This window comes from Agelaius phoeniceus, chromosome 37, assembly GCF_051311805.1.
Source record: "Agelaius phoeniceus isolate bAgePho1 chromosome 37, bAgePho1.hap1, whole genome shotgun sequence".
NCBI classification, from domain to species: Eukaryota; Metazoa; Chordata; class Aves; order Passeriformes; family Icteridae; genus Agelaius; species Agelaius phoeniceus.
Window position 1 is genome coordinate 1,632,314 of NC_135302.1, and position 22,049 is coordinate 1,654,362.

The window sequence follows — 22,049 nt, forward strand, 5'->3', positions numbered from 1 at the left end:
CCCAGAATCAACTGGAACCCCAAAATAAAAAATAATCACCCAAAAATTCCCCAAAATCCCCCAAAATCACCCCAAAATCTCCAAAAATCCCTAAAGAATCCCAGAAATTCCCCAAAAATCCTCCTTAAAACCTCTCTAAAAATGCCTTTAAAAATTAAAAAAAAATCTCCAAGCCCCCCCAAAAACCCCAAAATCCTCCAAAAATTCCCTCTAAAATCCCCCTAAAATCCTCCAAAATTCACCCTAAAATTCTCCCTAAAATCCTCCAAAATTTCCCACAAATCCTCCAAAAATTCTCCCCAAAATTCTCCCTAAAATCCTCCAAAATTCACCCTAAAATCCCCAAAAAAAATCCAAAATAATTCCCCCCAAATCCCCCAAAAAATCCCAAATAATCCCCCAAAATCCCCTCTAAAAATCCCTTTTAAAATCCCAAAAAAAAATCCCAAACCCCCCCCCAAAAAATCCCCCAAATCCTCCAAAAATTACCCCTAAAATCCCTTCCAAATTGCCCCTAAAATTCCCCCCAAATCCTCCAAAATTCCCCCTAAAATCCTTCAAAAATTCCCCCTAAAATCCCCCAAAAAATCCCAAATAATTCCCCCAAAATCCCCTCTGAAATTCCCTTTAAAATCCCAAAAAAAAATCCCAAACCCCCCCCCCAAAAAACCCTCAAAAATCCCCCAAAATCCTCCAAAATTCTCCCAAAAATCCCCCTAAAACCTCCAAAATTCTCCTAAAATTGCCCCTAAAAATCCCCCAAAAATTCCCCCTAAACATCCCCAAAAAATTCCAAATAATTTCCCCAAAATCCCCTCTAAAAATCCCTTTTAAAATCCCCCCTAAAATCCACCAAAATCCCCCCTAAAATTCCCCCTAAAATCCCCCATAAAATTCTCCCTAAAATCCTCCAAAAATTCCCCCAAAATCCCCCAAAAAATCCAAAATAAATCCCATCAAAATCCCCCAAAAAATCCCTTCTAAAATCCCCTCTCAAAATCCCTTCTAAGATCCCAAAAAAATCCCAAAAAAAAAGTCAAAAATCCCCCAAAACTTCCCCTTAAAATCCCCCCTATAATTCCAAAAAAAACCTCCAAAAATTCCCCCTAAAATCCACCCCAAAATCCTCCAAAAATCTCCCTAAAATCCTCCAAAATTCTCCCTAAAATCCTCCAAAAATTCCCCCTAAAATCCTCCAAAACTTCTTCCTAAAATCCTCCAAAATCCCCCCTAAAATTCCCCCTAAAATCCTCCAAAAATTTTCCCTAAAATCCCCCAAAAAATTCCAAATAATTCCTCCAAAATCCCCTCTAAAAATCCCCTTTTAAAATCCCCAAAAAATCCCAAAAATTTCCCCAAAATCCCCTCTAAAAAATCCCAAATAATTCCCTCCAAAATCCCCCCAAAAAATCCCAAATAATTCCCCCAAAAAATCCCAAATAATTCCCCCAAAATCCCCTCTAAAAATCCCTTTTAAAATCCCCAAAAAATCAAAAAAAAATCCAAAAAAAACCTTCAAAAATCCCCCAAAATCCTCCAAAATTCTCCTAAAATTCCCCCTAAAATTTCCCCTAAATCCCAAAAAAAATCCCAAATAATTCCCTCAAAATCCCCCAAGAAATCCCAAATAATTCCCCAAAAATCCCCTCTAAAAATCCCTTCTAAAATCCCAAAAAAATCCCAAAAAATCCCAAAATCTCCCCAAAAAAAACTCAAAAATTCCTCAAAAAATTCCCCAAAATCCCCCCAAAAACCCCTCCAAAAACCCCCAAAACCCCCCAAAAAAATACCCAACCCCCAAAATCCCCCTAAATCCCAAATTATTCCCAAATTATTCCCAAATTTTCCCAAATTTTCCCATTTTTCCAGTGGTTTCCATCATCAAGGGCAAAGTGGAGGAGGTGGAGCTGCCGGTGGAGAAAGTCGACATCATCATCAGTGAATGGATGGGATATTGTCCTGTTCTATGAGTCCATGCTGAACACTGTCATCTATGCCCGGGACAAGTGGCTGGTGAGAGCCCCAAAATGCCCCAAATTCACCCCAAAAATTCCCCAAATTTACCCCAAAAATCCTGGGAATTATCACAAAAAATCCGGGGAAAAATCGCATGAAAAATGCCCGGGTTTCAGAGCCCCCAGGTTCCATTGTCTGTTCTATGAGTCCATGCTGAACACTGTCATCTATGCACGGGACAAGTGGCTGGTGAGAGCCCAAAATCCCCCAAATTCACCCCAAAAATCCCAGAAATCCACCTCAAAAATCCTGGGAATTATCGCAAAAAATCCCGGGAAAAATCGCATGAAAAATCCCCGGTTCAGAGCCCAGGTTCCATTGTCTGTTCTATGAGTCCATGCTGAACACTGTCATCTATGCCCGGACAAGTGGCTGGTGAGAGCCCAAAATCTGGGAATTCATCCCAAAAATTCCCCAAATTTACCCCCAAAAATCCCAGGAATTTACTCCAAAAATCCCGGGAAAAATCGCATGAAAAATCCCCAAATCCCCGGGTTCAGAGCCCCAGGTTCCATTGTCTGTTCTATGAGTCCATGCTGAACACTGTCATCTATGCACGGGACAAGTGGCTGGTGAGAGCCCCAAAATGCCCCAATTCACCCCAAAAATCCCAGAAATCCACCTCAAAAATCCCGGGAATTATCACAGAAAATCCTGGGAAAAATCGCATGAAAAATCCCCAAATCCCCGGGTTCAGAGCCCCAGGTTCCATTGTCTGTTCTATGAGTCCATGCTGAACACTGTCATCTACGCACGGGACAAGTGGCTGGTGAGAGCCCCAAAATCCCCCAAATTCACCCCAAAAATCCCAGGAATAATCACAAAAAATCCAGGAATTTACCCCAAAAATCCGGGAAAAATCGCAAAAAAAACCTGGGAAAAATCGCAAAAAATCCCCGGTTCAGAGCCCCAGGTTCCATTGTCTGTTCTATGAGTCCATGCTGAACACTGTCATCTATGCCAGGGACAAGTGGCTGGTGAGAGCCCCCAAAATCCTGGGAATTCACCCCAAAAATCCCAGGAATAATCACAAAAAATCCTGGGAATTTACCCCCAAAAATCCCGGGAAAAATCGCATGAAAAATGCCCGGGTTCAGAGCCCCAGGTTCCATTGTCTGTTCTATGAGTCCATGCTGAACACCGGCATCTATGGCAGGGACAAGTGGCTGGGGAGAGCCCCAAAATGCCCCAAATTCACCCCAAAAATACCCCAAATTTACCCCAAAAATCCCCCAAATTCACCCCAAAAATCGCGGGAAAAATTGCATGAAAAATCCCCAAAATCCCAGGAAAAATCGCAAAAAACCCGGGGAAAAATCACAAAAAATCCCCAGAAATTCACCTCAAAAATCCCCAAAAATTCACCCCAAAAATCCTGGGAATTTACCCCAAAAATCCTGGGAATTTACCCCCAAAAATCCTGGAATTCACCCCAAAAATCCCAAGAAAAATCGCAAAAAATCCGGGGAAAAATCGCATGAAAAATCCCGGGTTCAGAGCCCCCAGGTTCCATTGTCTGTTCTATGAGTCCATGCTGAACACTGTCATCTATGGCAGGGACAAGTGGCTGGTGAGAGCCCCAAAATCCCCCAAATTCACCCCAAAAATTCCCCAAATTTACCCCAAAAATCCCAGGAATTTACGCCAAAAATAGCGGGAAAAATCGCATGAAAAATGCCCAAAATCCAGGAAAAATCGCAAAAAATCCCCAGGAATTCTCCTCAAAAATCCCCCAAATTTACCCCAAAAATCCCCAGGAATTTACCCCAAAAATCCCGGGAATAATCACAAAAAATCCCGGGAAAAATCCCCCAAAAATCGCCAGGAATTTACCCCAAAAATCCCCAGAAATTCCACCCAAAAATCCCAGGAATTCTCCTCAAAAATCCCCAGAATTCACCCTAAAAATTCACCCCAAAAATCTCAGGAATTCACCCCAAAAAATCCGGGAATAATCGCAAAAAATCCCCAGGAATTCACCCCAAAAATCCCCAGAATTCACCCCAAAAATCCCAGGAATTCTACCCCAAAAAAATCCCCAAAATCTCAGAATTTACCCCCAAAATCCCCCCAATAATCCCAGGAAAAATCCCCCAAAATCCTGGGAAAAATCGCAAAAAATCTCAGGAATAATCGCAAAAAATCCCCAGAAATTCTCCTCAAAAATTCCCAGAATTCGCCCCAAAAATCCCCCAAATTCACACCAAAATCCTGGGAATTATCACAAAAAATCCCGGGAATAATTGCAAAAAAATCCAGGAAAAATCGCATGAAAAATCCCCGGGTTCAGAGCCCCAGGTTCCATTGTCTGTTCTATGAGTCCATGCTGAACACGGGCATCTATGGCAGGGACAAGTGGCTGGGGAGAGCCCCAAAATCCCCCAAATTTACCCCAAAAATCCTGGAATTATCACAAAAAATCCTGGGAAAAATCGCAAAAAATGCCCGGGTTCAGAGCCCAGGTTCCATTGCCTGTTCTATGAGTCCATGCTGAACACTGTCATCTATGCACGGGACAAGTGGCTGGGAGAGCCCCAAAATGCCCCAAATTCACCCCAAAAATCCTGGGAATTCATCCCAAAAATCCCGGAAAAATCGCAAAAAATCCTGGGAATAATCACAGAAAATCCCCGGGTTCAGAGCCCCAGGTTCCATTGCCTGTTCTATGAGTCCATGCTGAACACTGTCATCTATGCCCGGGACAAGTGGCTGGTGAGAGCCCCAAAATCCCCCAAATTCACCCCAAAATTCACGCCCAAAAATCCTGGGAATTATCACAAAAATCGCGGGAAAAATCGCATGAAAAATCCCCAAAATCCCAGGAAAAATCGCAAAAAATCCGGGGAAAAAATCACAAAAAATCCCCAGAAATTCACCTCAAAAAATCCCCAAAAATTCACCCCAAAAATCCCGGGAATTTACCACCAAAAATCCCGGAAAAATCACAAAAAATCCTGGGAATTATCACAAAAAATCCTGGGAATAATCACAAAAAATCCTGGGAAAAATCGCATGAAAAATGCCCGGGTTCAGAGCCCCAGGTTCCATTGTCTGTTCTATGAGTCCATGCTGAACACGGCATCTATGCCCGGGACAAGTGGCTGGTGAGAGCCCCAAAATGCCCCAAATTCACCCCAAAAATTCCCCAAATTTACCCCAAAAATCCCAGAAATCCACCTCAAAAATCGCGGGAAAAATCGCATGAAAAATCCCCAAAATCCCAGGAAAAATCGCAAAAAATCCGTGGAAAAATCACAAAAAATCCCCAGAAATTCACCTCAAAAATCCCCAAAAATTCACACCCAAAAATCCCGGGAATTTACCCCAAAAATCCTGGGAATAATCACAAAAAAACCCAGGAAAAATCGCATGAAAAAATCCCCAGAATTCACCCCAAAATCCCAGGAATAATCCGCAAAAAATCACCAGAATTGACCCCAAAAATCCTGGGAATAATCACAAAAAATCCCCAGAAATTCACCTCAAAAATCCCCAAAAATTCACCCCAAAAAATCCCGGGAATTACCCCAAAAATCCTGGGAATTATCACAAAAAAAACCTGGGAAAAATCGCATGAAAAATCCCCGGGTTCAGAGCCCCAGGTTCCATTGTCTGTTCTATGAGTCCATGCTGAACACCGTCATCTATGCCCGGGACAAGTGGCTGGTGAGAGCCCAAAATCCTGGGAATTCATCCCAAAAATCCCCCAAAATCACCCCAAAAATCCTGGGAATTATCACAAAAAAACCTGGGAAAAATCCAGGAAAAATCACAGAAAATCCCCGGGTTCAGAGCCCCAGGTTCCATTGTCTGTTCTATGAGTCCATGCTGAACACCGGCATCTATGCCCGGGACAAGTGGCTGGTGAGAGCCCAAAATCCTGGAATTCATCCCAAAAATTCCCCAAATTCACCCCCAAAATCCCAGAAATCCACCTCAAAAATCGCGGGAAAAATCGCATGAAAAATCCCCAAAAATCCCAGGAAAAATCGCAAAAAATCCCCAGAAATTCTCCTCAAAAATCCCCAAAAATTCACCCCAAATATCCTGGGAATTCATCCCAAAAATCCCGGGAATTATCACAGAAAATCCTGGGAAAAATCGCAAAAAATCCGGGAAAAATCGCATGAAAAATCCCCGGGTTCAGAGCCCCAGGTTCCATTGTCTGTTCTATGAGTCCATGCTGAACACGGGCATCTATGGCAGGGACAAGTGGCTGGGGAGAGCCCAAAAATCCCCCAAATTCACCCCAAAAATCCCGGGAATTATCACAAAAAATCCCGGGAATTATCACAAAAAAACCTGGGAAAAATCGCATGAAAAATCCCCGGGTTCAGAGCCCCAGGTTCCATTGTCTGTTCTATGAGTCCATGCTGAACACCGGCATCTATGCACGGGACAAGTGGCTGGGGAGAGCCCAAAATCCCCCAAATTCACCCCAAAAATTCCCCAAATTCACCCCAAAAATCCCAGAAATCCACCTCAAAAATCGCGGGAAAAATCGCATGAAAAATCCCCTAAATCCCAGGAAAAATCGCAAAAAATCCGGGGAAAAATCGCAAAAAATCCCCAGAAATTCCCCTCAAAAATCCTCAGAAATTCACCCCAAAAATCCCCAGAATTCATCCCAAAAATCCCCAGAAATTCACCCCAAAAATTCCCAGAAATTCACCCCAAAAATCCCAGAATTCACCCCAAAAATCCTGGGAATTCACCCCAAAAATCCCGGGAATAATCACAAAAAATCCCCAAAAATTCACCCCAAAAATCCCAGGAATTCACCCCAAAAATCCCAGGAATAATCGCAAAAAATCCCCAGAAATTCTCCCCAAAAATCCCAGAAATTTACCCCAAAAATCCCAGGAAAAATCACAAAAAATCCCCAGAAATTCTCTCTAAAAATCCCCCAAATTCACCCAAAAATCCCCAGGAATTCAGCCCAAAAATCCCGGGAATTTACCCCAAAAATCCCAGGAATAATCGCAAAAAATCCTGGGAAAAATCCCATGAAAAATCCCCAAATCCCCGGGTTCAGAGCCCCAGGTTCCATTGTCTGTTCTATGAGTCCATGCTGAACACCGGCATCTATGGCAGGGACAAGTGGCTGGGGAGAGCCCCAAAATGCCCCAAATTCACCCCAAAAATCCCAGAAATTTACTCCAAAAATCCCGGGAAAAATCGCAAAAAAACCTGGGAAAAATCCCCAAAAATTGTGGGAATAATCGCAAAAAAACCCAGGAAAAATCGCAAAAAATCCGGGGAAAAATCACAAAAAATCCCCAGAAATTCACCTCAAAAATCCTCAGAAATTCCCCTCAAAAATCCTCAGAATTCGCCCCAAAATCCCCCAAATTCAACCCAAAAATCCCGGGAATGATTGCAAAAAATCCCCAGAAATTCTCCTCAAAAATTCCCAGAATTCGCCCCAAAAATCCCCAGAATTCACCCCAAAAATTCACCCCAAAAATCCCAGGAATATTCGCAAAAAATCCCCAGAAATTCACCCCAAAAATCCCCAGAATTCACCCCCAAAAATCCTGGGAAAAATCGCAAAAAAACCCGGGAAAAATCCCCCAAAAATCGCGGGAATAATCACAAAAAATCCCCAGAATTCGCCCGCAAAAATCCCCAGGAATAATCCCAAAAATCCCCAGAAATTCACCCCAAAAATCCCAGGAATTCACCCCAAAAAATCCCCAGAAATTCTCCTCAAAAATCCCCGAAATTCGCCCCAAAAATCCCCAGAATTTACCCCAAAAATCCCAGGAATTATCACAAAAAAACCTGGGAAAAATCGCATGAAAAATCCCCGGGTTCAGAGCCCCAGGTTCCATTGTCTGTTCTATGAGTCCATGCTGAACACCGGCATCTATGCACGGGACAAGTGGCTGGGGAGAGCCCCAAAATGCCCCAAATCACCCCAAAAATCCTGGGAATTATCACAAAAAATCCTGGGAAAAATCCCCCAAGAATCGCGGGAAGAATCGCAAAAAATCCCAGGAAAAATCACAAAAAATCCGGGGAAAAATCGCAAAAAATCCCCAGAAATTCACCCCAAAAATCCGCAGGAATTCACGCCAAAAATCCCAGGAATTCACCCCAAAAATTCCCCAAATTTACCCCAAAAATCCTGGGAATAATCGCAAAAAAACCTGGGAAAAATCCCATGAAAACTCCCCCAAATCCCCGGGTTCAGAGCCCCAGGTTCCATTGTCTGTTCTATGAGTCCATGCTGAACACTGTCATCTATGCCAGGGACAAGTGGCTGGGGAGAGCCCCAAAATCCTGGGAATTCATCCCAAAAATTCCCCAAATTTACCCCAAAAATCCCAGGAATTTACCTCAAAAATCCCGGGAATTATCACAAAAAAACCTGGGAAAAATCGCATGAAAAATCCCCGGGTTCAGAGCCCCAGGTTCCATTGTCTGTTCTATGAGTCCATGCTGAACACTGTCATCTATGCCCGGGACAAGTGGCTGGTGAGAGCCCAAAATGCCCCAAATTCACCCCAAAAATTCCCCAAATTTACCCCAAAAATCCCAGGAATTTACTCCAAAAATCGCGGGAAAAATCGCATGAAAAAATCCCCAAAATCCCAGGAAAAATCGCAAAAAATCCTGGGAAAAATCACAAAAAATCCCCAGAAATTCTCCTCAAAAATCCCCAAAAATTCACCCCAAAAATCCCGGGAATTTACCCCAAAAATCCCGGGAATAATCACAAAAAAACCTGGGAAAAATCGCAAAAAAATCCCCGGGTTCAGAGCCCCAGGTTCCATTGTCTGTTCTATGAGTCCATGCTGAACACGGCATCTATGCCCGTGACAAGTGGCTGGGGAGAGCCCAAAATCCTGGGAATTCATCCCAAAAATCCTGGGAATTTACCCCAAAAATCCTGGGAAAAATCCCCCAAGAATCGCGGGAATAATCGCAAAAAAACCCAGGAAAAATCGCAAAAAATCCGGGGAAAAATCACAAAAAATCCCCAGAAATTCACCCCAAAAATCCCCAAAAATTCACCCCAAAAATCCTGGGAATTCACCCCAAAAATCCTGGGAATTTACTCCAAAAATCCCAGGAAAAATCGCAAAAAATCCGGGGAAAAATCCCCCAAAATCGTGGGAATAATCGCAAAAAATCCCCAGAAATTCTCCCCAAAAATCCCCAGAAATTCACCCCCAAATTCACCCCAAAAATCCCCAGAATTCACCCCAAAAATCCCAGGAATAATCGCAAAAAATCCCCAGAAATTCACCCCAAAAATCCCCCGAATTCACCCCAAAACTCCTGGGAAAAATCCCCAAAAATCCCCAGAAATTCACCCCAAAAATCCCAGGAATTCACCCCAAAAATCCCAGGAATAATCGCAAAAAATCCCCAGGAATTCACCCTAAAATTCCCCAGGAATTCACCCCAAAAATCCCAGGAATTCAAGACAAAGATCCCCAGAATTCACCCCAAAAATCCCCAGAATTCACCCCAAAAATTCACCCCAAAAATCCCAGAAATTCACCCCAAAAATCCCCAGGAATTCCCCTCAAAAATCCTCAGAATTCGCCCCAAAATCCCCCAAATTCACCCCAAAAATCCTGGAAATAATCGCAAAAAATCCTGGGAAAAATCGCAAAAAGTCCCCACAAATTCACCCCAAAAATCCCAGGAATTTACCCCAAAAATCCCAGGAAAATTCCCCAAAAATCCCCAAGAAAATTCCCCAAAAAATTCCCAAAAATCCCCAAAAAATCCCCAGGAAAAATCCCAAAAAATCTCCCAAAAATCCAAATATTTCCTCGAAAAATGCCCAAAAAATTCCCAAAAAATCCCCAAAAAATTCCCCAAAAATTCCCCAAAAAATCTCCTAAAAATCCCCCAAAAAATCCCCAAAAATTCCATTTTTTTTCTGGAATAACGTGGGAATTTTGCGTGCGCAGAGCCCGGACGGGCTGATCTTCCCTGACCGCGCCACCCTGTACGTGACGGCCATCGAGGATCGCCAGTACAAGGACTACAAGATCCACTGTGAGCCTCCAAAATTTGGGAATTTATTAATAATTTATTGGGAATTTATTAGGAATTTATTGGGAATTTAGTGGGAATTTAGTGGGAATTTTTTGGGATTTTTTTCAGATTTTTTTTCGGATTTTTTTCGGGATTTTTTGGGGATTTTTTGGGGATTTTTTTTAATTTTTCTGGGTTTTTTTGGGATTTTTTGGGGGAATTTTTCAGGGTTTTTTAGGGAACTTTTAGAGAATTTATTAGGAACTTATTGGGATTTTTTTCAGAATTTTTGGGATTTTTGGGGATTTTTTTGGGGATTTTTTAGGGAATTTTTGGGGATTGTTTGTGGGAGCTGAAGGTGACGGCCATCGAGGATCGCCAGTACAAGGACTACAAGATCCACTGTGAGCCACCAAAATTCAACATTTATTAATAATTTATTAGAAATTTATTAATAATTTATTAGAAATTTAGTGGGAATTTATTGGGAATTTTGTGGGGATTTATTGGGATTTTTTTCAGAATTTTTTGGGGATTTTTTTTCAGATTTTTTTGGGATTTTTTTCGGAATTTTTTGGGATATTTGAGGGGATTTTTTAGGGATTTTTTTTGAATTTTTTAGAATTTTTTGGGAATTTTTCGGGATTTTTTGGGGAATTTTTCAGAATATTTTGGGATTTTTTTCGGATTTTTTGGGGAATTTTTTGAAATTTTTCGGGATTTTTCAGGGATTTTTTTGAATTTTTTCGGGATTTTTTTGGGGAATTTTTAGAGAATTTATTGGGAATTTTATTGGAATGTATTGGGATTTTTTTAGAATTTTTTGGGAATTTTTTTGAATTTTTTTCGGGATTTTTTGGGGATTTTTTTCGGGATTTTTTGGGGAATTTTTGAGAATTTATTAGGATTTCTTTCAGAAGTTTTTGGGATTTTTGGGGGGATTTTGGGGGGATTTTTTAGGGATTTTTTTCAGGAATTTTTTCAAAATTTTCAGGGGTTTTTTGGGGAATTTTTAGGGATTTTTTTAGAGAATTTTTGAGAATTTTAGGGAATTTTTGGGGATTGTTTGGGGATTGTTTGTGGGAGCTGCAGGTGACGGCCATCGAGGATCGCCAGTACAAGGACTACAAGATCCACTGGGAGCCACCAAAAATTTAAAAATTTATTAATAATTTATTGGGAATTTATTAGGAATTTATTGGGAATTTAGTGGGAATTTTTTCAGAATTTTTGGGATTTTTTTTCAGATTTTTTTTTGGGATTTTTGGGGATTTTTTGGGGATTTTTTTCAGGAATTTTTTGAAGTTTTTCAGGGATTTTTTTTGGGAAATTTTTAGAGATTTTTTAGGGAATTTTTTAGGATTTTTTCAGGATTTTTTTTGGGGCATTTTAGGGATTTTTTTGGGGGAATTTTTCGGGATTTTTTGGGATTTTTTGAGAATTTTTTGAGAATTTTTGAGAATTTGTGGGGATTGTTTGTGGGAGCTGAAGGTGACGGCCATCGAGGATCGCCAGTACAAGGACTACAAGATCCACTGTGAGCCACCAAAAATTTAAAAATTTATCAATATTTTATCGATAATTTATTAATAATTTAGTGGGAATTTAGTGGGATTTAGTGGGAATTTTTTCAGAATTTTTTGGATTTTTTCGGGATTTTTTGGGGAATTTTTTGAAATTTTTCGGGATTTTTCAGGGATTTTTTTGAAATTTTTCGGGATTTTTGGGGGGAATTTTCAGAGAATTTTTAGGGAATTTTTGAGAATTTATTGGATTTTTTTCGGGATTTTTTGGGATTTTTGGGGGATTTTTTGGGATTTTTTTTGGAATTTTTTCGGGATTTTTTGGGGATTTTTTTGAATTTTTTCGGGATTTTTTAGGGATTGTTTTCAGGAATTTTTTCAAAATGTTCAGGGGTTTTTGGGGAATTTTAGGGATTTTTTAGAGAAATTTTGAGAATTTTAGAGAATTTTTGGGGATTTTTTGGGGATTGTTTGTGGGAGCTGAAGGTGACGGCCATCGAGGATCGCCAGTACAAGGACTGCAAGATCCACTGGGAGCCACCAAAATTTGGGAATTTATTGGGAATTTATCAATAATTTATTAATAATTTATTGGGAATTTAGTGGGAATTTAGTGGGGATTTATTGGGATTTTTTTCGGATTTTTTTCGGGATTTTTTGGGGATTTTTCGGATATTTTTTTTGAATTTTTCTGGGGTTTTTTGGGAATTTTTTTAGAGATTTTTTCAGGATTTTTTCAGAAATTTTTAGAGATTTTTTAGGGAATTTTTGAGAATTTGTTGGAATTTTTTTCAGAATTTTTTTGGATTTTTTTTCGGAATTTTTGGGGAATTTTTTGGGATTTTTGGGGGGATTTTTTTGAATTTTTTAGAGATTCTTTTGGGATTTTTGGGGAATTTTTCGGGATTTTTTGGGATTTTTCCGGGATTTTTTGGGGAATTTTTTGAATTTTTTCAGGATTTTTTGGGGATTTTTTCAGGATTTTTTGGGGATTTTTTTGAATTTTTTCGGAATTTTTCAGGATTTTTTAGGGAATTTTTTGGAATTTTTTAGATTTTTTCAGGATTTTTTGGGGCATTTTAGGGAATTTTTGGGGATTTTTTGGGGGAATTTTTAGGGATTTTTTTGAGGATTTTTGGGATTGTTTGTGGGAGCTGAAGGTGACGGCCATCGAGGATCGCCAGTACAAGGACTACAAGATCCACTGGGAGCCACCAAAATTCAACATTTATTAATAATTTATTGGGAATTTATTAGGAATTTAGTGGGAATTTAGTGGGGATTTTTTGGGGATTTTTTTCGGATTTTTTTCGGATTTTTTGGGGATTTTTCGGATATTTTTTTGAATTTTTCTGGGGTTTTTTGGGAATTTTTTAGAGATTTTTTCAGGATTTTTTCAGAAATTTTTAGAGATTTTTTAGGGAATTTTTGAGAATTTATTGGGATTTTTTTCAAAATTTTGGGGAATTTTTTGGGGAATTTTTTGAAATTTTTCGGGATTTTTCAGGGATTTTTTTGAATTTTTTCGGGATTTTTCAGAGAATTTTTTTTATTTTTTAGGGAATTTTTGGGGATTTTTTAGGGAATTTTTATGGAATTTTTTGGGAATATTTCAGGAAATTTTAGGGATTTTTGGGAATTTTTTTTTCGGGATTTTTTGGGGATTTTTTCAGGATTTTTTCAGGATTTTTTGGGGAAATTTTAGAGAATTTATTGGGAATTTATTGGGAATTTTATTGGAATTTATTGGGATTTTTTTCAGATTTTTTGGGGATTTTTTCAGAATTTTTGGGTGATTTTTTTAGGGATTTTTTTGAATTTTTTCAGGACTCTGGGGAATTTTTAGAGAATTTATTAGGAATTTATTGGGATTTTTTTCAGAATTTTTGGGATTTTTTTCGGATTTTTTGGGGGATTTTTTGGGGATTTTTTTGAAATTTTTTGGGATTTTTCAGGATTTTTTCAGGACTTTTTGGGAAATTTTTAGAGATTCTTTAAGGATTTTTTGGATTTTTTTCGGGATTTTTTTGGGAATTTTTTAGGGAATTTTTGGAGATTTTTTAGGGATTTTTGGGGGATTTTTTAGAGATTTTTTGGGGATTGTTTAGGGATTTTGGGGGGATTTTTTGAGAATTTGTGGGGATTGTTTGTGGGACCTGTACGTGACAGCCATTGAGGATCGCCAGTACAAGGACTGCAAGATCCACTTTGAGCCACCAAAAATTGGGAATTTAGTGGGAATTTAGTGGGAATTTATTAGAAATTTATTGGGAATTTTTGGGGATTTTTTGGGAATTTTTTCAGAATTTTTGGGGAATTTTTTGAAATTTTTCGGGATTTTTTCAGGCTTTTTCGGGGAATTTTTTTGGGAATTTTTAGAGATTTTTTCAGGATTTTTTGGGGAATTTTAGGGATTTTTTGGGGAATTTATTGGGGATTTTTTAGGGAATTTTTAGGGATGTTTTGAGGATTTTTGGGGATTGTTTGTGGGAGCTGAAGGTGACGGCCATCGAGGATCGCCAGTACAAGGACTACAAGATCCACTGGGAGCCACCAAAATTCAACATTTATCAATATTTTATCGATAATTTATTAATAATTTAGTGGGAATTTAGTGGGGATTTAGTGGGGATTTAGTGGGATTTTTTTCGGATTTTTTTTGGGATTTTTTGGGATTTTTTTCGGGATTTTTTGGGGATTTTTTTTTAATTTTTCTGGGTTTTTTTGGGAATTTTTTAGAGATTTTTTCAGGATTTTTTGGGCAATTTTTGAGAATTTATTGGGATTTTTTTCGGGATTTTTTGGGGGATTTTTTGGGATTTTTTTTGAATTTTTTCGGGATTTTTCGGGGATTTTTTTGAATTTTTTCGGGGAATTTTTCGGGATTTTTGGGGGATTTTTTAGGGAATTTTTAGAGATTTTTTCAGGATTTTCTGGGGAATTTTTGGGGATTTTTTGGGAAATTTTTTTTGGAATTTTTGGGGATTTTTTGAGAATTTTTTGAGAATTTGTGGGGATTGTTTGTGGGAGCTGAAGGTGACGGCCATCGAGGATCGCCAGTACAAGGACTACAAGATCCACTGGGAGCCACCAAATTTGGGAATTTAGTGGGAATTTAGTGGGAATTTATTGGGAATTTAGTGGGGATTTATTGGGAATTTTTTCAGAATTTTTTGGGAATTTTTTGGGATTTTTTTCGGATTTTTTGGGGGTTTTTTGGGGATTTTTTTGAATTTTTTTTTGAATTTTCAGGAATTTTTTTGGGAAATTTTTAGAGATTTTTTAGGGAATTTTTTAGGATTTTTTCAGGATTTTTTGGGGCATTTTAGGGATTTTTGGGGAATTTTTGGGGATTTTTTGGGGAAATTTTAGGGATTTTTTGAGGATTTTTGGGGATTGTTTGTGGGAGCTGAAGGTGACGGCCATCGAGGATCGCCAGTACAAGGACTACAAGATCCACTGGGAGCCACCAAAAATTGGGAATTTAGTGGGGATTTAGTGGGAATTTATTAGAAATTTATTGGGAATTTTTGGGGATTTTTTGGGATTTTTTTTTGGAATTTTTTTGGGAATTTTTGGGGATTTTTTTCGGAATTTTTGGGTGATTTTTAAGGGATTTTTTTTGAATTTTTTCGGGATTTTTCAGGATTTTTCGGGGATTTTTGGGGGAATTTTATTGGAATTTATTGGGAATTTTATTGGAATTTATTGGAATTTTTTTCAGAATTTTTTGGGATTTTTAAGGGAATTTTTTGGGATTTTTTTTGGGAATTTTTGGGGGAATTTTTTGGGAATATTTCAGAAAATTTTGAGGGATTTTTTAGAGATTTTTGTGGGATTTTTTGGGATTTTTGGGGATTTTTGGGGGGATTTTTGGGGGATATTTTTGGGGATTTTTAAGGGATTTTTGGGGGATTTTTTGGGAGGATTGTTAAGAGATTTTTTGGGGGATTTTTAAGGGATTTTTTGGGAGATTTTTGGAAGATTTTTAAGGGATTTTTGGGGGGTTTGGGGGGATTTATTTGGGGATTTTTTTTGGAGATTTTTGGGGGATTTTTAAGGATTTTTGGGAGATTTTTGGGGGATTTTTTAAGAAAAATTTTTGGGGGATTTTTGGAGGATTTTCAAGAGATTTTTGGCGATTTTTGGGGGATTTTTAAGGGATTTTGGGAGGATTTTTAAGGGATTTTTGGGAGATTTTTTGGTGATTTTTTGGAGATTTTTGGGGGATTTTTAAGGGATTTTTGGGTGATTTTTTGGGAGATTTTTGGGGGATTTTTAAGGGATTTTTGGGAGATTTTTGGGGGATTTTTAAGGGATTTTTGGGGGATTTTTAAGGGATTTTTGGGGGATTTTTGGGGGATTTTTAAGAAAAATTTTTGGGGATTTTTGGAGGATTTTCAAGAGATTTTTTGGCGATTTTTGGAGGATTTTTAAGGGATTTTTGGGGACATTTTTTGGTGATTTTTTGGGGGATTTTTAAGGGATTTTTGGGGACATTTTTTGGTGATTTTTTGGGGGATTTTTAAGGGATTTTTGGGGGATTTTTGGAGGATTTTTAAGAGATTTTTGGGGGATTTTTAAGGGATTTTTTTGGGAGATTTTTGGAAGATTTTTAAGGGATTTTTGGGGGGTTTTGGGGGATTTTTTTGGAGATTTTTCGGGGATTTTTAAGGGATTTTTGGGGGATTTTTAAGGGATTTTTGGGAGATTTTTTGGTGATTTTAAGGGATTTTTTTGGGGATTTTTAAGGGATTTTTGGGAGATTTTTGGAGGATTTTAAGGGATTTTTTGGGAGATTTTTTGGTGATTTTTTTTGGGATTTTAAAGGGATTTTTGGGGGATTTTTTTGGGATTTTTAAGAGATTTTTGTGGGATTTTTTGGGGATTTTTGGGGATTTTTAAGGGATTTTTGGGTGATTTTTTGGGAGATTTTTGGGGGATTTTTAAGGGGATTTTTAAGAAAAATTTTGGGGGATTTTTGGAGGATTTTCAAGAGATTTTTTGGCGATTTTTGGAGGATTTTTAAGGGATTTTGGGAGGATTTTTAAGGGATTTTTTGGGAGATTGGTGATTTTTTTTTGGGGATTTTTAAGGGATTTTTGGGAGATTTTGGGGGGATTTTTTGGAGGATTTTTAAGAGATTTTTGGGAGATTTTTGTGGGATTTTTTGGGGATTTTTAAGGGATTTTTGGGAGATTTTTGGGGGATTTTTGTGGGATTTTGGGGATTTTTGTGGGTTTTTTGGGGATTTTTTGTGGGATTTTTTTGGGGATTTTTTGTGGGATTTCTGTGGGATTTTTGGGGCTCCAGGATGTGCAGGATTTACCCAAAATTCCCATTTTTTGGCTGTTTTTTTGGCCAGGGTGGGAGAACGTGTACGGCTTCGACATGAGCTGCATCAAGGACGTGGCCATCAAGGAGCCCCTGGTGGATGTGGTGGATCCCAAGCAGCTCGTGACCAACGCCTGCCTCATCAAGGTAGCAAAAAATGGCCAAAAATGGGCTAAAAATGGGCCAAAAATGGGCCAAAAATAGGCCAAAAATGGGCCAAAAATAGGCCAAAAATATCCTGAAATTAGCTCAAAAATATCCTGAAATTATTCCAAAAATATCCTGAAATTAGCCCAAAAAATATCCTGAGATTATTGCAAAAATATCCTGAAATTATTCCAAAAATATCCTGAAATTACTGCAAAAATATCCTGAAATTATTCAAAAATAGCCTGAAATTAGCCCAAAAATATCCTGAAATTATTCCAAAAATATCCTGAAATTATTCCAAAAATAGCCCAAAAATATCCTGAAATTAGCCCAAAAATATCCTGAAATTATTCCAAAAATATCCTGAAATTATTCCAAAAATAGCCCAAAAATATTCTTAAATTATCGCAAAAATATCCCCAAATACAGCCCAAAAGCACCCCCAGAATATCCTGAAATTAGCTCAAATATATCCCCAAAATAGCCCAAAAATAGCCCCAAAATATCCTGAAATTAGCCCAGAAATATCCTGAAATTAGCCCAAAAATAGCCCAAAATTAGCCCAAAAATAGCCCAAAATTAGGCCAGGAATTATCCAAAATTAGCCCAAAAGTATCCTGAAATTATTCCAAAAATATCCTGAAATTAGCCCAAAATTAGCCCAAAAGCACCCCTAGAATATCCTGAAATTAGCCCCAAAATATCCAAAAAATGGGCCAAAAATGGGCCAAAAATGGGCCAAAAGCACCCCCAGAATATCCTGAAATTAGCTCAAAAAATATCCTAAATATATCCCCAAAAAGGGCCAAAAATGGGCCAGAAATAGGCCAAAAATGGGCCAAAAATGGGCCCAAAAATGGGCCAAAAATAGGCCCAAAAATGGGCCCAAAAATAGGCCAAAAATGGGCCAAAAATAGGCCAAAAATGGGCCAAAAGCACCCCCAGAATATCCTGGAATTAGCTCAAAAATATCCCAAATATATCCCCAAAAATGGGCCAGAAATATCCTGAAATTATTCCAAAAATATCCTGAAATTATTGCAAAAATATCCTGAAATTAGCCCAAAAATGGCCCAAAAATAGCCCCAAAATATCCTGAAATTATCCCAAAAATAGCCCAAAAGCACCCCCAGAATATCCTGAAATTAGCCCAAAATTAGCCCAAAAATATCCTGATATTATTGCAAAATTATCCTGAAATTATCCCCAAAATAGCCCAAAAATGGCCCAAAAGCACCCCCAAAATATCCTGAAATTATCCCAAAAAATATCATGAAATTATTGCAAAAATATCCTGAAATTAGCCCAAAAATATCCTGAAATTAGCCCAAAAATATCCCAAAAAATATCCTGAAATTATTGCAAAAATATCCTGAAATTAGCCCAAAAATATCCTGGAATTAGCCCAAAAATATCCCAAAAAAATCCCAAAAACCCCTAAAAATTGTCCCAAAATTATGCAAAAAATATCCCAAAATTATCCCAAAAAAATCCCAAAATTATCCCAAAAAAGAGCCCAAAAATCCCAAATCTGACCCCATTTCTCCTCTTTTTTGGGTCCATTTCTAACCCAATTTTCTCCATTTTTGGGTCATTTTTACCCCAATTTTCACCATTTTTTCACCGATTTTCACCATTTTTTCTTCATTTTTTCACCATTTTTTCCCCAATTTTCCCAATTTCCCCCTTTTTCTCCCCAGGAATTCCACATCCCCACAGTCAAGGTGAAAAAGCCAACTTGGGGTTGATTTTGGGTCCTTTCTAATCAGATTTTCCCCATTTTTGGGTCATTTTTTCACCGATTTTCTTCAAATTTTCACCGATTTTCTTCATTTTTTCACCATTTTTTCACCATTTTTCCCAATTTCCCCCTTTTTCTCCCCAGGAATTCCACATCCCCACAGTCAAGGTGCAGGAGCTCAATTTGAACTCAATTCAGGCCATTTTTAACCCAATTTTCTCCATTTTTAGGCCATTTTTACCCCAATTTTCCCCATTTTTTCACCGATTTTCTTCATTTTTTCCCCAGTTTTCCCAATTTCCCCCTTTTTCTCCCCAGGAATTCCACATCCACACAGTCAAGGTGAAAAAGCCAAACTTGGGGTTGATTTTGGGTCATTTCAGGCCATTTCTAACCCAATTTTCTCCATTTTTAGGCCATTTTTAACCCAATTTTCACCATTTTTTCACCGTTTTTCCCCAAATTTTCTCAATTTTTCCCCAGTTTTCCCAATTTCCCCCTTTTTCTCCCCAGGAATTCCACATCCCCACAGTCAAGGTGAAAAAGCCAAACTTGGGGTTGATTTTGGGTCATTTCAGGCCATTTCTAACCCAATTTTCTCCATTTTTACCCCGATTTTCACCATTTTTTCACCGTTTTTTCCCCAAATTTTTTCCTTTTTCCCCATTTTTTCCCAATTTCCCCCTTTTTCTCCCCAGGAATTCCACATCTCCACAGTCAAGGTAAAAAAGCCAAACTTGGGGTTGATTTTGGGTCCTTTCTAATCAGATTTTCCCCATTTTTAGGCCATTTTTTCACCGATTTTCACCATTTTTTCACCAATTTTCCCCAAATTTTCACTGATTTTCCCCAAATTTTCCCCATTTTTCCCAATTTCCCCCTTTTTCTCCCCAGGAATTGCACATCTCCACAGTCAAGGTGCAGGAGCTCAATTTGAACTCAATTCAGGCCATTTTTCCCAATTTTCTCCATTTTTGGGTCATTTTTTCACCGATTTTCCCCAAATTTTCACCGTTTTTCCCAAATTTTCCCCAATTTTCCCAATTTCCCCCATTTTTCTCCCCAGGAATTCCCACATCCCCACAGTCAAGGTGAAAAAGCCAAACTTGGGGTTGATTTCAGGGCCATTTTTAACCCAATTTTCCCCATTTTTAGGCCATTTTTTCACCGATTTTCTCCATTTTTTCACCAATTTTCTTCATTTTTTCCCCCATTTTTTCCCCATTTTTCCCAATTTCCCCCTTTTTCTCCCCAGGAAGTCGACATCTACACGGTCAAGGTGGAGGAGCTGACGTTCACGGCTCCCTTCTGCCTGCAGGTGAAGCGCAACGATTACGTGCACGCGCTGGTGGCCTACTTCAACATCGAGTTCACGCGCTGCCACAAGAGAACCGGCTTCTCCACCAGTAATTTGGGGTTAAATCCTGGATTTTGGGCAATTTGGGATTTTTGGGAATTTTTTGGGATTTTTTCGGCTTTTTTTGGGCGTTTTTTGGGCGTTTTTCGGGCTTTTTTTGACGATTTTCGGGCTTTTTTTGGTGATTTTTTGATGATTTTTGGTCCGACTTTGCACAACCCCAGCAGCTTCTCCACCTGGAATTTGGGGCTAAATCCAGGGATTTTGGTTCATTTGGGATTTGGGGAATTTTTAGGAATTTTTTGGGATTTTTTCCGGCATTTTTGGGGGGATTTTTGGGGGATTTCTCATTGGGATTTCAGGCCCTACTTCAACATCGAGTTCAGGCACTGCCACAAGAGAAGCGGCTTCTCCACCAGGAATTTGGGGTGAAATCCTGGGATTTTGGGCAATTTGGGATTTTTAGGAATTTTTTGGGAATTTTTCGGGCTTTTTTTGGGCGTTTTTTTGGGCTTTTTTCGGGCTTTTTTTGGTGAATTTTGAGCATTTTTTGGTGGATTTTTGGTCCGACTTTCCACAACCCCAGCAGCTTCTCCACTGGAATTTGGGGCTAAATTCAGGGATTTTGGTTCATTTGGGATTTGGGGAATTTTAGGAATTTTTTGGGATTTTTTAGGAATTTTTTGGGGATTTTTTGGTGAATTCCCATTGGGATTTCAGGCCTACTTCGGACATCGAGTTCAGGCACTGCCACAAGAGAAGCGGCTTCTCCACCAGGAATTTGGGGCTAAATCCGGGGATTTTGGGCAATTTGGGATTTTTAGGAATTTTTTGGGATTTTTTTCCGGCTTTTTTTGGGCATTTTTTGGTGATTTTGGGCATTTTTTGGTGATTTTTTGATGATTTTTGGTCCAACTTTCCACAACCCCAGCAGCTTCCCAGCAGGAATTTGGGGCTAAATTCAGGGATTTTGGTTCATTTGGATTTGGGAATTTTTAGGAATTTTTTGGGAATTTTCCAGCATTTTTTGGGAATTTTTTGGGCTTTTTTTGGTGATTTTTTGATGATTTTTGGGCGTTTTTTGAGCGTTTTTTGGTGGATTTTTGGTCCGACTTTCCACAACCCCAGCAGCTTCTCCAGCAGGAATTTGGGGCTAAATTCAGGGATTTTGGGCAATTTGGGATTTGAGAATTTTTAGGAATTTTTTGGAATTTTTGAGGGATTTTTTAAGGGAAAAGCAGCTGAAAAATGGGGGAAAACCAGGATATAAAGAATGAAAAATTTGGAGGGAAAAGATGAAGAAAAATGTGGGAAAAGCTGAAAAATTCGGGGGAAAAATAGATTTTTAAATGGGTAAAAAAATGGGAAAAAAATAGTTAAAAATTGGGGGGGAAATGGGTGAAAAAATACCTGAAAAATCCGAAAAAATTGGGGGAAAAATTTGGGGAAAATTTGGGAAAAAATTGGGGAAAAATCAGGGAAAAATAGATTAGAAATGGGGAAAAAATCAGGGAAAAAATTGGGGGGAAAATGGGAAAAAAATCAGGGAAAAATAGATAAAAATGGGGGAAAATGCTGGGAAAAAAGGGCAGAAAATTGGGTGAAAAATTTGGTAAAAAATAGCTAAAAAATCAGAAAAATGGGGAAAAATTGGGAAAAAAATCAGGGAAAAATAGAAAAAAAAATGAGAAAAAATCTTGGAAAGAAGGGCAGAAAATTGGGTAAAAAATTGGTTTAAAAATAGCTAAAAAATCCGGAAAAAATAGGGAAAAAAATCAGAAAAAAATGGGGGAAAAATAGGAAAAAAATCAGAAAAAAATGGTAAAAAAATCAGAATAAAATGGTAAAAAAATTGGGGGTAAAAAGGTGAAATTTTGGGATGAAATTCAGGGTGGGTTTTGGCAGATTTTGGGGTGAATTTGGGGCTGAT

General features: G+C 38.5%; 1 protein-coding gene across 8 annotated transcripts in view; it reads left to right on the plus strand.

The window, feature by feature from the left end:
• Positions 1–22,049, plus strand: part of PRMT1 (protein arginine methyltransferase 1) — a 41,288-nt gene that overhangs the window by 16,953 nt on the left and 2,286 nt on the right. For 5 of the 8 annotated variants that reach the window (XM_077170941.1, XM_077170940.1, XM_077170939.1 and 2 more), the window contains exons 6-10: positions 1,869–1,953; positions 2,530–2,588; positions 9,948–10,035; positions 16,903–17,018; positions 20,018–20,168. In XM_077170941.1, coding sequence (XP_077027056.1) covers positions 1,869–1,953; positions 2,530–2,588; positions 9,948–10,035; positions 16,903–17,018; positions 20,018–20,168 — 499 coding nt within the window. Of the gene's footprint in view, positions 1–1,868; positions 2,014–2,146; positions 2,206–2,529; positions 2,589–2,934; positions 2,994–9,947; positions 10,036–16,902; positions 17,019–20,017; positions 20,169–22,049 lie in introns of all 8 variants that reach the window. The other 3 variants (XM_077170936.1, XM_077170935.1, XM_077170937.1) reach the window with 3 other exon arrangements.